Source organism: Haematobia irritans, chromosome 4 (genome assembly GCF_050003625.1).
Source record: "Haematobia irritans isolate KBUSLIRL chromosome 4, ASM5000362v1, whole genome shotgun sequence".
NCBI classification, from domain to species: Eukaryota; Metazoa; Arthropoda; class Insecta; order Diptera; family Muscidae; genus Haematobia; species Haematobia irritans.
Window position 1 is genome coordinate 56,241,996 of NC_134400.1, and position 15,938 is coordinate 56,257,933.

Sequence of the window (15,938 nt, forward strand, 5' to 3'; positions counted from 1 at the left end):
GCTTGGTCCCAAACATGCTATACAATTTTTTGAACTTTGCTTGCATTTAATAATAATGTGCTAACAATTTTAGTTCCAAGCATATATGTTTTACATCAAAACATGTGAAAAAAAGTATTTTTTATTCGTATAGGAAATGTAATAATCTTTATAAGCCTTTTTAACTTCTGTGACAATGTCCCATTATTATTTTATGTAATGAAAATTTCCAGTGACGAAATTTTAAAACATTTTATAAAATGGTAGATTTTTTTAGTGTATTTCACACGCACACTCTCTTTCTCTGCATGTCGATCGTTCGTTCAACTCGTAATGTTTGTCCAACGTCAAGTAATCATATATCAATCGCAAGTGCTCTTTTGCTATTTCTGGAGATAACCGACTTACTTCTGGCCGATTAGCATTTAATAGATTGATTAGTTGTTCTTTAATGCCGGTCGTGTAAGGAAAAAAAAAATTAAACGCATAATACCGTGCGCTAGTATGCAAAGAAGTTGTTAAGTTATTGGAAAAATTTACATTTCCTATTTGATTTCATAGTGGAATTTATTGCAAATTTAATCGGTAGTGTTTAGTATACCGTTTGGATTACGATCATGAAATACTCAACGACCAAAGCGATGAACTCAAATGCCAAGCATGTACAAGTTGATTTACCAGAAAGTGAAGACGATGATTTCTCACTGGATTCCATTCTAATACAGATCGGACAGTTTGGAAAATTTCAAATTGTCACGTTTATTCTCATTTGTGTGCCGATGATGTTTAATGCGATATGTTCGGTGACCTACATATTTACGGCCAGCCCTGTAGTTCATAGGTATAAATATATAAAGACCGGTACTAAGTCCACATATCACTACACGGACGAAAAAGACTGTTTTTCATATGCTTGGGTGTAAAAATTATATGTTTGGAACTCAAATTTTTAAACACAATATTTTTAAGTGCAAGCATATAATGTTCATAAACTAGCATAACATGTTTGGACATATATATTAATATGTTAGAACATAATATGTTTGGGACATAAAATATTTGTAAATATAATATGTTTGGATGCAAACATATATTAAGTTAGAAATAGACTATAAACATATATGTGTTTAGAAAGAAAGACTTAAAGTGTATGCTGGTAGTAAAATAATGAAAGTAACCAATTGGCGCCTTAAAAATATATATACACAAAGAAAATTTCATGAAAGATTGGAAAAATACTATATGTGAATATAAACAAGTATAAATTTACAAATTTGGAGTAAACATATATATGTTGTGAAATAAGACTTCGCAAAAAATTGTATATGCTTAAGTAAAAATATTAAAATGAGTATTCGGAGAGAAAATCATTCGGAACCAAGAGAAAAGACATTTGAAAAAAAGAGGATGAGTTTTGTTTATCATTTTCGCATTACGGGCACAATTGTTTTTGTTTTGTCAAAACAAATCGGAACGTAGGACGAGTAAGTCAAAATATTCAAACAAAGGTGATTAAAGGGATCTTCATATAAACCAGCGAGAGGGCACTATACACTGAAAAAAAGCATGCCCGGTTCCAAAGATTGTGTTTTTTGTTTCAAGTAAAAAACGTCTTTAAAATAAAGTGTTGAAAAACATGTTCTATTTTTTTAACGATTTTTGCTTTGTAGTCAAAAAATGCATTTTTGCATCTTGACTACAAATCACAAGACAATTTCATTAATTTTAAAGAATTTTTCTGAATTATTAAAGTCAAGTTGACCTTAGTCCAAAAAGTTTTTCTTTCACTTAATTATAAAATTTGTATTCTTATTTTAAGGACATGAAATCTTTGGCCTCACGACAATATTTTTTTCAGTGTACTCTTTTTAGAGTTGTGACAGTAAAATGAAAACATTTGGAAACAGTGAAAAATTCAACGGTAAGATCTATAAAAACAAAGTTTAGTTCCTCTTTATTAATAAGCAGTCCAAGAGGAGTTGACGGATACTTTCGAAAATAAAAGCGGACATTGAGTTCGAGTTTTGCCACTAAAATTATTTCTCATTTTAGCGGCAAAACTCGAATCGGTAAAACCAGAATAACATTATAACTTTTTTCGGCAAATTGTATTATAACTTGGTGGGGAATGATCCAAAGCAACAATTGAATAAGTTTATTTTCTTTAAAATAAATTGTTAAAGAAAGCAAACAATTGTTCACACCTAAATAAATTTATGTGTTGGTTGTAAAATTATTGTTTAGAATTTAAATATAATGTGCTTTTGAATGGTTATCGTTAACTTTAGGATTCGATGGAAAAATATTTATATATATACTCGACTTCACGTTCTTCTTTTGTAAGAGTTTTTGAATTTCTTCGAAAATTTCAAACTTGTATACAAAAAACCTTTTTTTGTTACAAAATTTTTATTTTTGCAATAAAAAAAATAATATTTGATTTGAACTCAGTCCATTTAGTTTATATCAAGCACTGTTCTTTTCTGACTTTAAAACTTTTAAAAGACACACTTTACAGGTTCGTAGTAAAAATTTAATATAGAAGTATGTAATGTTGAACACCTTTTCGGGATATTCCGAACGTATCTGGAATATATGTAAAAAAAAATTAAGCAGAAAAAAAAAATTTGAGCACAATCTTCTTTGGGAGAAAATTCTTCTAAGCATATAATATTTTTGGGTTCAAAATATTTCCAAACATATTATATGTTCACATAATAACATATAGTTTTTTGGAAGACAACATTATTGAATTTGGATGGAAAAATATATAATGTTTGGAACTTAGACTACCCAAACATATTATATTGTTTAGACCAATATGCTTTCAAACATATTATATATTGGAAGAAATCAAATATATAAATGTTTGGGCAATACCCAAAAATGTATATGCTTGAAGCAAAATGTGTTTGGGAGTATATGTTACAGAAGCGATTTTTTTTTGAGATTGTAGTGGAAACCAGAATTACAAGTAAAAATAACAATAAGGATATGTTAAGTAATGGTGCAGAAATTTTGATTTTATTTGTAATCCAACACAAGTATGTTTATGGCATTTTGCTCCAAGTAAAAAAAATGTATTGGCGCCTTAAAAATATGTATGCCTAAGGTGAAACATAATATGAATAATACAAACAATATTTTGTTTGGACAAATCCCGAAAATATATGTGCTTGAAGCAGAATATGTTTGGAAGTATATGTTACAGAAACGATTTTTTTTTTGTCGCAACCATGTTATGTATCTGATACATGGTTATATGTTTTTTCCGAGAAAAAATGTTTGCAACAAAAATGTCCATGTTCCCTATCGAAAAATAGCATTTTGCTCTTGAAACATGTTTGGGGTGATCATATTCCTTTCCATTCTACATTCGTCTATTACCTCTTGAACTACAAAAATGTTGGGATAACCGCATTTAAAGACAAACATGAAATATTTATAATTTAATCCAAACTATTACAAATTTCTATACAAAAATTTCTCAAACAATTTTAAAATTAAGACAAACTGAAAATTTATACAGAAATCGGATTGGGAGCACAGTTCATGCGATCCGGTTGAAATTTAGTATGCGACGTCAGTATATGCCTTTAAATAACCATAAGAAAAATTATTCATAAGGGCTATATTTCTATGAAGTCCATATAAAAATCGATCCGCAAATTTGACTTCTCGAGTCTCATGGAGATACAATTTTAAGCACTCTTTCAAGGACCTTCCTGGCAGTAGATGAAGGATTATTGTGTCCTCATTTCAAGATTAGTTTTAATATACATTTAAAATTTACCCAAATATTTTGTATAAACGCATTAAAAGTATAGTGAATAATTGATAAACATTTTCTCCAGTTCTAATCAGGTTTTAGGTGTCACCTCTTCAATCACAAAGATAGTGTTCCAAGGTCTCATCATCCTCAAAACTCGCCCTACATTCACTATCCTCTGCTGCGTCTATTCGGCACAGATGTGCTCTCAATTCTAAGTGCCCACACATTATTTACACGGTGTCTGGGTATTCGACATATACTTCCAGTCCCGTCCTATCACCCATCTTCGATCCATCAGTGTAGCGGTTATATGCAACAGCTATCTGTTCTGGGTTACATTCTCCCAGAATCATTGTACTGGCTTCAGAATGTAACACTCGGCAGCCATGATCACCTCAAATGCGGCATTCTTTTTTACACCACCGCCTCCCCTATTATCCTTTAATAGATAATCCCATCGCAGCCATGACGGCTTCACTTTTGGTCACGATCTCTATAGGTCTCAAGCCTCGTATCATCCCCAAGGTTCTGGTTGACATAGTCTTCAACCACTCGATCCATTGTCTTCAGCAGGAATCATGTTAGAATTATAGGTCTGGTTTGGGTATGAAGACTACCCTTTCCTTTTGGAGTGTATGCGAATCTAAGGAATGCCATATAATGTGGAGCGCTATATAGTGCACCTCCTTTTGAAGTAGTGCCGAAATATCCCATCAGCTCCCGGTAACATAAATGGTAAGTAGGTTTCTGTAGCCGCCATTTCATTTGTTATGATGTGTTGGCTGTGCTAAGCTTCCGTGTGTAACAGTGTCTCCTTATGGTCTCATACACATCGGAGAAAATGAGTGTCCATCAAGGTTCTTATCCTATCCTCTATTTACTCCATTCTATTACCCATATGGTCTACCATATTTTTGGTCTGAGTACGGGTTTTAGAGTCCCACTGTCTACCCGGTCGCAGAATAACTTCTAGAAATTTCGCTGTCCTTGTAATTCTATTGCATTCTTTGACCCCGGCATGGTAAGAATTCCAGTATACCATTTTACGAAGTGACCAATTGTAAAGTCTTCGGAACTCTTTCCCAATGCTACGAATCTACCCTGTTATCCAGGGTTTTTCGTGATCAGATTTCTTTTCGCGCAGTGGAAGACCCTCTAGTTCCGCCGTTAGTGTCATTTTTATCAATGTCCTCTACCCTGGGCAGTTTGGGCTAAATCGCTTCAGGTGGAGTCTTATCTTCGTTCCGTATTTTGTCAAATCGGTATTTCGGAATCTTATTGAATTCGGTTCCCGATTCCTGGCTGTTATTCCCTTCTGGTATATCCTTGGATGGTTCCTTGGGAGGCTGTTCCTTGTTTTTCCAATATAAAAAAGGACAGCTTCAGCCACAAAGAACGCCCTGCCTTTGATTTTGGTCAGCGTCGACAGCGAGACCTGTTTCAGGCCCAACACAAGAAGGATTCCATCTTTACCCTCCTTTTTGTAAAAGCCTAATCTTTCGTTCTCTCGAGCGTATGCATACAGAATGCGTTCCGTCGTGAATTTATTTGCTGAATCAAGACCGAAGCCTTCGTCAGTTGCGGGACCTATCCTCACCAGTTTCAGATCGAAACCACTATGAGGGAAGATTTCATCCAGGGATCTTCTGACGAGAGTCTCATGTCTAGAACCAAAACTGTCTAGAACCAAAACTGTGGGCGGCTATTGACTGCAAACTTTTGCATTTGTTCTCATTTGGATCTGCAGATAATGTTCAATTCGTATAATCTTTTCGAATTTCGTAATGTTTAAATGATAAAGAAAACAAAATGTGACGTTGTTAATGTTATGATGAAATGAAAAAAGAGATAATTGAAAAAAAAAATGTTTATTTGGAAGTGATATAACCATGATTAATCTGAACAAAAATACAAATATGTATAACAGAATAATCTAATTTTAGGTGTAACATAACAGAATGTGATAATGACTATAGCCGTTATGAAGAGCCATGGACAGCCTTTAGTATACCTATGAAAGGATCGAATATGGAAAAGTGCAACCGCTATGCTGCAGCCTCCGATGCGAATTTTACGACACGAATGACTATTTCGCGGATGTCTATGGAACTTGAAAGTGACCTCGTGTGTTCAGCGGATAGATTCAATCAAAACAAACTCGAAAATTGTCCCAACAACAATTTCATTTTTCGAGATAAAGAAATTACTATTTCAAATGAAGTGAGTACAAAAATTCAGCAATCGCAAATAATCACACTAAATTTTATGTGTACTATGTATGTTTTAATTATAAATTAATTCGGTCTGGTTTAGAAGGCTGATACTGTGAATTGCTGATAAATTCGCAAAAAATGACGCAGTCATGAAGGAGTATCCCCATTATCGTATACCTACGATTTCTTTGAGCATTCTTTGTAGCTTATCGAACTCAATTATGTCTACCAGAAAGCACAGCGGGTTATTAAAATGTTGATTTAAAAATAATATGACACTAGAAATTTGACACTAATGTTCATGCGTTCTAACTCTGTTCCTGATAAACAATCATTTAATTGAAACAATTAAATGGGTCAGCCACTATCAGCGTTGCCAATTTAGCTTTTTTCCCGCTAGATTTGGCTTTTTTTGAAGACGTTTAGCAGGGAAAAAATGCATTTAGCTTTTAGCTTTTTTCTGGCTTTTTTTCATGACCCTTTTAGCTATTTTTGGCTTTTTTTATTTTCGACATGTTTCTATTGAAATATGGATAAATCGGCGTTTTTATGTAAGCCTTGCTGCAAGTATAAGGGTTTCCACATATTTCAAAGCTCAGTTGCAAATACACCTTGTTGTAAAGTTTTTTCATTATATACATAAAAGTTATCGTAAACTTTAAATCTACTATTACCATACAAATTTGTTAGATAAACTGTCAGTAAATTATTGGGAATATTATTATTTGACTCGTTTATCCTTTTTATGTTATTATAATATTCTAAAGTTATTACGATATTACTAAATTAAAATAGTAGATGTGAATAGCTTTGTGCACTGAAAAAATATTGTCGTCTCCTTAAAATACGAACGCGAATTTTGGTTATAATAGCATTTGTGAATTTCTTTTATGTAAACTGTTTTCCTTGTCCAAAAGACGATAAAGTCGTTTTGTCCTTATAATTAAGTGATTCAGCTTAAAAATGGGTATGTTTTCATGAAAGAAGGAAGAATTAATGAAATAGTCTTTAAATGTGAGGAGTTTTTGCATCTTAACCACAAACCAAAATAGCGTTCAAAAATAGAAGATGTTTTTCAACACTTTATTTTAAAAACGTATATACACAATAATTTCTACTTGAAGTCGAGTCTGAATTTGGAAATTTAAGTTGGCGTTAGCACGTTTTTAAAGCACTTTGATAGCTCATGAAGAAAAGGAAAATGTTTTTACTGGGAAATGTAAACTATAGGTATTTTCTACAATTTAAATAAAAGTAATGTATTTCGAATTTTTCACAATTTGAAATCCAATTTAAAATTTTATTTAAAAAAATGACAAATCATTTTTTACTAAATCCAAAGCATGCTTAGATCATTGAATATTTTAAAATAACAAGTAAATAAAATAGAGGTGTTGGGAAGGTAGCTCCCACAAAACGAAGGACTTCCAGTAAAAAATTTGTGATAGTAATCAAAATGTATCGAATACGCAAACAGAGCTAATATGCCTTAGATATTGTTACAGTCTCACAGAAGTGGAATTAAAATGAAAATAATATGCATTGTAAGTGAAATAAAGCCTTTAAGTTTGTTAAATTTCAATCAAAAATGTGACTATTGATACAAAAAAATTTAGCTTTTTTTCTAGCTATTTTTTTAGCATTTTTTAGCTTTTTTTAGCTATTTTTTTGGGCAAATCTAGCGGTTTTTGGTGAAACAATTCTGGCAACGCTGGCCACTATAGATCTAGTATAAGAACTATAGATCAAGTATAAGAACTTCTGCTCACAACCATAACATTTATATCACGGTCGAGATAGACGAACGAACTTTTGAACGGCTGAAACTTATTTTTAAATTGGAAATTGGTTCATATGGGACCTATGTGCGAAAATTTAACTAAAGGGTGATACGGTCAAAATTTGGTCAATATAAACTTGACGTATTTCTTTCAATTTTGCATTTTAAAAACCTGAACACCCCTCATTTTGAAGGTGTGTGTGTGTGTGTAGAATGTTGCTCCTATTTTGATTTTGGAATTCACTTTTCAGTTGTCAAAATGCCGTCCAGGCAAGAAGAGCAGCGTATCAAAATTTTGCTCGTGCATCGCGAAAATCCGAGCTGCTCGCACGCAAAGCTGGCAAAATCGCTAAAAGTTGCCAAATCAACCGTTACAAATGTAATTAAAGTGTTTGGGGAACGTTTGTCGACAGCGAGGAAGTCTGGATCGGGGGAAAATCGACAACCGGAAGCCGCTGAGACGACAAAGAGAGTTGCCGGTAGTTTCAAGCGAAACCCTAACCTCTCTCTCCGAGATGCCGCAAATAAGCTGGGTGTATCGTCTACAACCGTGCATCGAGCCAAAAAACGAGCCGGACTATCGACTTACAAGAAGGTAGTGACTCCAAATCGCGATGATAAACAAAATACGACGGCCAAAGCGCGATCTCGGAGGCTGTACACGACGATGCTGACGAAATTTGACTGCGTGGTAATGGACGACGAAACCTACGTCAAAGCCGACTACAAGCAGCTTCCGGGACAGGAGTTTTATACGGCAAAAGGAAGGGGAAAGGTAGCAGATATTTTCAAGCACATAAAACTGTCAAAGTTCGCAAAGAAATATTTGGTTTGGCAAGCCATCTGTACCTGTGGCTTGAAAAGCAGCATTTTCATAGCTTCTGGGACTGTCAACCAAGAAGTTTACGTGAAAGAGTGTTTGAATAAACGTCTGCTACCTTTCCTGAAGAAACACGGTTGTTCCGTACTGTTTGGATTTGGCATCTTGCCATTACGGTAAAAAGGCCATGTAGTGGTACGCCGCCAACAACGTGCAGGTAGTTCCCAAGGACAAGAACCCCCCCAACACGCCAGAGCTCCGCCCAATTGAGAAATTCTGGGCTATTGTCAAGCGGAACCTAAAGAAGACCAAAAAAACTGCTAAGTACGAGCAGCAGTTCAAGGCAAACTGGCTTTCTGCGGCGAAGAAGGTGGACAAGGTGGCTGTACAAAATCTGATGGCAGGCGTCAAGCGTGAGGCCCGGCAATTCGGATTTGGAAAAGCGAAAGCCTAACTGAATATTTTTCCTGAATTTTATACTAATTGAACTTGAAAAAGAAATTTTATTAGATTTTTTAAATCAACGATTTCTCCGATTTACACGAGTTTTCCCTTGACCAAATTTTGACCGTATCACCCTTTAAATTGTATTTAATTTTTTGTGAGATTTTCATAATTTGGTGTTAATGACTTTGTGTTCTCTTCTACTAAACACATTATTTTTCAAATGTGCCCACAGAAAAGGTTAGGTAAACTTTGAAACACTCAAAAATGTCACCAACATTACTAAGAGGGGATAATCCATCGCTGAAAAACTTTTTGGTATTCGGTCGAAACTGGGGTTGAATCCACGAACCTATGTATGCAAAGCGGACATGCTAACCATTGACCACGGTGGCTCACAAAAAACAGTCATCCAAAATATCAATAGCCGATTTAACTCCAGGTCTTGAAAGTCTATTGATTTTAGTTCACTTTTGCAAAATATGAGAAACTTTTCCTTATTCCAATTATTCGTTTCTTCAACGAAAATGAAAAAAGTTGTATACAAATAATTTTGCACACACTTTTATAAAATTCGAAATTCCCACAAAATAGTTAATATTTGTCTAAAATGAGTTGATCTTACTTAAATTGTGTTTCAAAAATAAATAAATATTACTTTTACAGTTTAAGTTCAATATTCAAAAATAGTACGAATGAACTATTTCACGCTTAATGTGGTCATGATTTGGAGCCAATGATGGAACTACGGACCGTTCCTCTTGTAAGTAATCAAACTACCCATTGGGTCATATACGAGGGCAGTTCGGAAACTTTTTAGCCTAGTACAAAAAGCGCGGTATAAACAGAAAAAAGTTAAGTGTTTTGGAAACTTCCATCTCTGTTATGAACACATGTTAAATTTCGATCTGGCAACTCCTTCATATAGAAACAGCTGTGTCATTAAATATGTACATAAAAAAGGTTTATCGGGACAAGAAATTCATAATGATATGGTGAATGTGTTAGGTGAAAGTGCAACAGTAAAAAATTGGGTTGCTGAATTTAAACGTGGTCGTACAAGCATTGAAGATGAACCACGTAGTGGAAGTCCAAAAACAGCAACAACAACAGAAATTGTAGTCAAAGTGCATGATATGGTATTAAATGATCGACGAATAAAAGTGCGTGAAATTGCTAATATCATGGACATCTCAAATGATCGAGTCCGTTTAATTTTGCATGAAGAACTACAGATGAAAAACCTTTCTGCAAGATGGGTGCCGCATTTGTTAACAGTCGATCAAAAACGCATAAGAATGGACATTTCTCAAGCTTGTTTGGATCGTTTTAATCTGACTATACTCCAGAGACAAAAGAACAATCCAAACAATGGACTGAAGCTGGAGGAAGTGCCCCAAAGAAGGCAAAAACAATTCAATCGGCTGGTAAGGTTATGGCAACGTTTTTTTGGGACTTCAAAGGTATTTTATTAATTGATTATCTGCAAAAGGGTAAAACAAAAAATTCAGAGTACTATTGCAACCTTTTGGATCAATTAAATGTACAAATTCGAGAAAAACGTCCTGGGTTACAACACAAAAAAATAATTATTCATTAAGACAACGCACTAGCGCACAAGAGTGGCTAAAATCAACGAATTAAAGTACGAGTTGCTTGACCACCCACCTTATTCTCCTGATTTAGCTCCAGTGACTTTTACTTGTTCCCAAATCTAAAAAAATTCCTTGCTGGCAAGCGTTTTACCTCAAATGAAGATGCAATTACAGTTGTAAACCACTATTTTGAAGACCTTGAGGAAGACTAAGAATTGCTAGAAAAGCGTTGGACTAAGTGTATTGAAGTTTCAGGAGATTATATTGAAAAATAAAAATATTTTTGAAAAACTAACTATTCTCTTTCATTGAATTTCCGAGCCGCCCTCGTAGCCCTCGTATTGTCATCAACATACAAATATTGCTACATACACCGACGAAAAAGACTGTTTTTCATAGGTTTGGGTGTAAAAATTATATGTTCGGAACTCAAATTTTTTAACACAATATTTTTAGGTGCAAGCATATAATGTTCATAAACTAGCATAACATGTTTGGTACATATATGTTAATATGTTAATATGTTAGAACATATTATGTTTGGGACATAAAATTTTTGTAAATATAATATGATTAGATGCAAACATATATTAATTTGGAAATAGCCAATAAACATATATGTGTTTAGAAAGAGAGACCTAGAGAGTATGCTGCAAGTAAAAGGATGGAAGTAACCAATTGGTTCCTTAAAAAAATATCCACACAAAGAAAATTTCATTAAAAATTTTTATTACCAGTGTATGCCCTAAGGAGAAACATAATATGTTTGAACAATACAAACAATATTTTGTTTGGACCGATCCTGAAAATATATATGCTTGAAGCAAAATGTGCTGGGGGCATATGTTACAGAAGCGATTTTTTTTGAGGGTGTATAGCCATCAACGAATAAAAAAACATAGACCGTCAAGCTGTTTATAGTCCTTATTTCTCTATTCGGCGGAGGACAATTATTTTTTAAACAATCAAATTGAGTTTATTCGAATGGTTATGAAATTAGTTGTAGAACCAATATTCCAATCAAATTAACATTTCATTCATATTTTCTGAGGGACGATATTGCAAAATTGCTATTGCAACTTGATATTAAATGATTGTGGGTGGAAAATTAAAAATTTTAACTGAAAATACCACAATTATTAATAAATTTTCCTGATGTAAATAAATATTTTTGAATAATTGGCGGCTAAATTTGGTTAAAAATGGTCGGCAGTTGCAACCACGCCTGTGTGCAAAAAAGGTCTTAATTTCACATTAGATGCCAATTGAACTCTATATTTCAAATTTAGGACAATGTTTAATAAATAAAATAATGATATAAATACCCATCATAATATGAGAAGATACCAACAGTATATGTATTTGTGGACCAAAATTATTGATACTATCTCAAATCCTTTAAATTTGTTGCGATCTATATAAAGGTTTATATTCCCATATGCATGAATTTGAATCTGAATCGATTTAGACAAAATTGTATATACTTCTACAAAATCTATGTACTTAAAATTTAAATCTAACGTTATGGGACGTAACACAATTTTAACAAAAAATAAAAATGCAAGGAAAATCTAAAGTCGGGCGGGCCGATTATAATATACTCTGCACAACTTTGTATTTAGATCTACATTTTGATAAAATCTCAAATCAGACTTCTACAAAATCTCGGGCAATATTTGGGAAATATTAATAATTGTTTAGACAATTTCGCAAAAATGCATTTATGATTCATTCATTGAAAAATTTGAAAATTTGAGTCATTTCTACAAGTTTTCGACTAAGCAGTGAGTATCAGTGAGCATACAATTTTGGAAAAATTTTTGTCTAGTAAAAAAAAATTTGCAAAATTTTATATAGAAATAAAATTTTGCAAAATTTTCTACAGAAACAAAATTTTGACTAAATTTTCTATAGAAATAAAATTTTGCCAAAATTTTTTATAGAAATCAAATTTTGACCAAACATATAGAAATAAAATTTTGAATAAAATTTTTATAGAAATAAAATTTGGCAAAATTTTTTATAGAAATAAAAGTTTGAAAAAATTATCAATAGAAATAAAATTTTGCAAAATATTCTATAGAAATAAAATTTTGACTAAATTTTCTATAGAAATAAAATGTTGACAAAATTTTATATAGAAAAAAATATTTCTATAGTAATAAAATTTTAAATACATTTTTTATAGCAGTGAGTATCAGTGAGCATCTGTAAGAAAAAAAATTTGCTATAGAAATAAAATTTGACAAATTTTTCTTATAGAAATAAAATGTTGAAAAAATTATTAAAATTCTGCAAAATATTCTACAGAAACATAATTTCGACTAAATTTTCTATAGAAATAAAATTTTGACTAAATTTTCTATAGAAATAAAAATTTGACATAATTTTCTATAGAAATAAAATTTTGACCAAATTTTCTAATAAAAAAATCTATTACTATAAAATTTTGGCAACATTTTCTATAGAAATAAAATTTTGACTTAAATTTTTATAGAAACAACGTTATCAATAGAAATAAAGTTTGAAAAAAAATTTGTGTAACAAACCAAATGTTGCAAAATTTTCTATAGAAGCAAAATTTTGACTAAATTTTCTATAGAAAAAAATATTTCTATAGTAATAAAATTTTGAATAAATTTTTTACAGAAATAAAATTTTGACAAAATTTGCTATAGAAATAACATTTTGACAAAACTTTTTATAGAAATAACATTTTACAAAATTTTCTATAAAAAAAAAAACTTTGAAAAAATGTTCTGTCAATATTCCACATTTGCATATGGCCTTAAAATACAATTTAAAAAATAATTTCGATTGTTCGAAATATTTCAAATAAATTGATATGGGCATTAAAATGGATCGATCCAGCCCATCTGCTAGTCTAACATTCTAGGAAACATAAAATGATAGTCGTAATTGGAAGTTGATTTTCATTTACAATCATGCTGTACATTGATCGAATGAATAACACACAAAAAAAATTTTTCTGATTCAATCACGAAATTAATTGATCCAATTAATTTTTTAATTGAAATGTCTTCAATCACGAAAATGATAGTATCAATCACAGTTTTAATTGGGCATAGAAAAAATTCTTGATGAAAATATTAATTGATGTCATTGGCAATTTTCAATTAATTTTTTAATTGATTCAATTAAAAATTTAATTGATTTTGAATGCAAACCCTAATTAATTTTTTATTTAAAAAGGTAACTATTTTCAATTACTTTCTGAATTGGCTTAGAGTTTTTATTTGGATTAAGAAATGTTCATCACTTTTTTTAACTGACTTAGTCTTTCGAATTTGATTAAAATGTTAATTGTATCAATTAATTTTTTAATTAAAAATTTTAAAATTTTCAATCATTGACTTAATTAACTTTATGTTCTATCTTGATTAAAAAGTTAATTGTATCAATTAATTTATTAATTGAAAAAATATTCAACTTCAATTAACTTTTTAATTGGAAATATTTTGGTGATATTTTTTTCTGTGAACGCAATGGAAACTAATTTGCGTAAAAACTTGCTTACACGGATGAAAAAGACTGTTTTACATATGTTTGGCTATAAACATTATATGTTTGGAACACAAATTTTTAAACACAATATTTTTGAGTGCAAGCATATAATGTTCATAAACTAGCATAACATGTTTGGGGCATATATGTTAATATGTTAGAACATATTATGTTTGGGACATAAAATGTTTGTAAATATAATATGCTTGGATGCAAACATATATTAATTTAGAAATAGCCTATAAACATATATGTGTTTAGTAGCTTGGGGCGCTATTTAACAGGGAGCGATATTGAATTAAGTTGGTGGTGGTTGCTTGTTATTACAAAATTAACATTTTATTTTTCCTTGGGCAATTGATCTGCTACTTCTTTGATCCTTACAAACTGTGTGGTCCGCTGTTCGAATCCCCGTCCGGCAAAAGGTAAAATTAAAAAATCAAAAAAAAAAATAAAATTGAATAATTTCTTCTACAATGTTTGTATTACAGAAAAAGGTGCTAAGAACTAAAAAATCTCGTGGAAGTGAGAAAGATGTGGGGGAATATACAATTAGGCAGAAACAAAATTTTGAGCATTCAGGTCGAAAACCTATGTTGTTAGCACCTATATTACCTGTTTATTTTCATAATTCATTATGATTGTAAATATATAAATAAATAAATAAAATTTTGAGCACAATATTGTTTGGGAGAATTTTTTTAAGCATATAATATTTTTGGGTGCAAAATGCTTCCAAACATATTATATATCACATAATAACATATTGTTTTTTGGAAGACAACATTATTGAATTTGGATGCCAAAATACAAAATGTTTGGAACTTAGACTACCCAAACATATATTGTTTAGACCAATATGCTTTCAAACATATTATATATTGGAAGCGATCAAACATATAAATGTTTGGGCAATACCCAAAAATGTATATGCTTGAAGCAAAATATGTTTGGGAGTATATGTTACAGAAGCGGTTTTTTGTAAGGGTGTAGTTACAAAAATGTGAATTGAAAATTTTGTTTAGCCGGATTCGAGCAAAATTTTTACGACTCCGACTCCAGCAAAATCTTCAGACTCCGACGCCAAGACTCTGACTCCGGCTCCACAGCCCTGGTTGCAACACCCTTTTTTGCAAACGTTTTATTTCTTTGCATGTTGGCTCGCATTTGTTTGAGTCTAGGATAGTGGGTTTCTTTAATGACAGTCTACTGTTCAAATATGCCTATTTAAATATAAATTCTTGCACAAGCATTAAAAAGCTTTTTCTTTTTAAGTTTAATCATAGAATTTATTGTTAATTTATAACAAGTTACATCCTTTCAATTAATCTTTTTTCAATTTCTATTTTTTTATAGTTCAATATATTTTGCGGGGATGAATGGAAATTGTCACTTGTAGGCACTCTCAACAACATCGGACAATTTATTGGAATACCAATTGGAGGATATATCTCAGATCGGTAGGTAAGATTTTAATAATAAGAAATATTAGTTTCAATAAGTAAATATTAAATTTGAAGTGGATGAATATGCTGTCGAGTCGGCAGTCTGTGATAAACAAAAAATTCGCACCAAAAAAATTGGAAGTTGTTTCACAAATATTTCTCTAAGTGCATCCCGGAATCCCCCATCAATTTCATTTCAGTTTTATTGAGTACCTACACAACAAGATTAAAATCTTATAATTACAGTGCAGGATTATAACATATAAGTTAAAACATCTCCGACTTATAATAAATATATAATAATTAAATTTTAAAGATAAAATGAAAATAAATAAAAACTAAACTAAATAAAATAAAATAAAAAT

General features: G+C 31.5%; 1 protein-coding gene across 1 annotated transcript in view; it reads left to right on the top strand.

Moving 5' to 3' along the window:
* The first annotated feature begins 415 nt into the window (after nt 1–415).
* SLC22A (SLC22A family member) overlaps nt 416–15,938 on the top strand; it is a 45,892-nt gene continuing 30,369 nt past the window's right edge. The window contains exons 1-3 of the mRNA XM_075306932.1: nt 416–820; nt 5,695–5,971; nt 15,485–15,588. Coding sequence (XP_075163047.1) covers nt 597–820; nt 5,695–5,971; nt 15,485–15,588 — 605 coding nt within the window. The 5' untranslated portion in view covers nt 416–596. The remainder of the gene's footprint in view (nt 821–5,694; nt 5,972–15,484; nt 15,589–15,938) is intronic.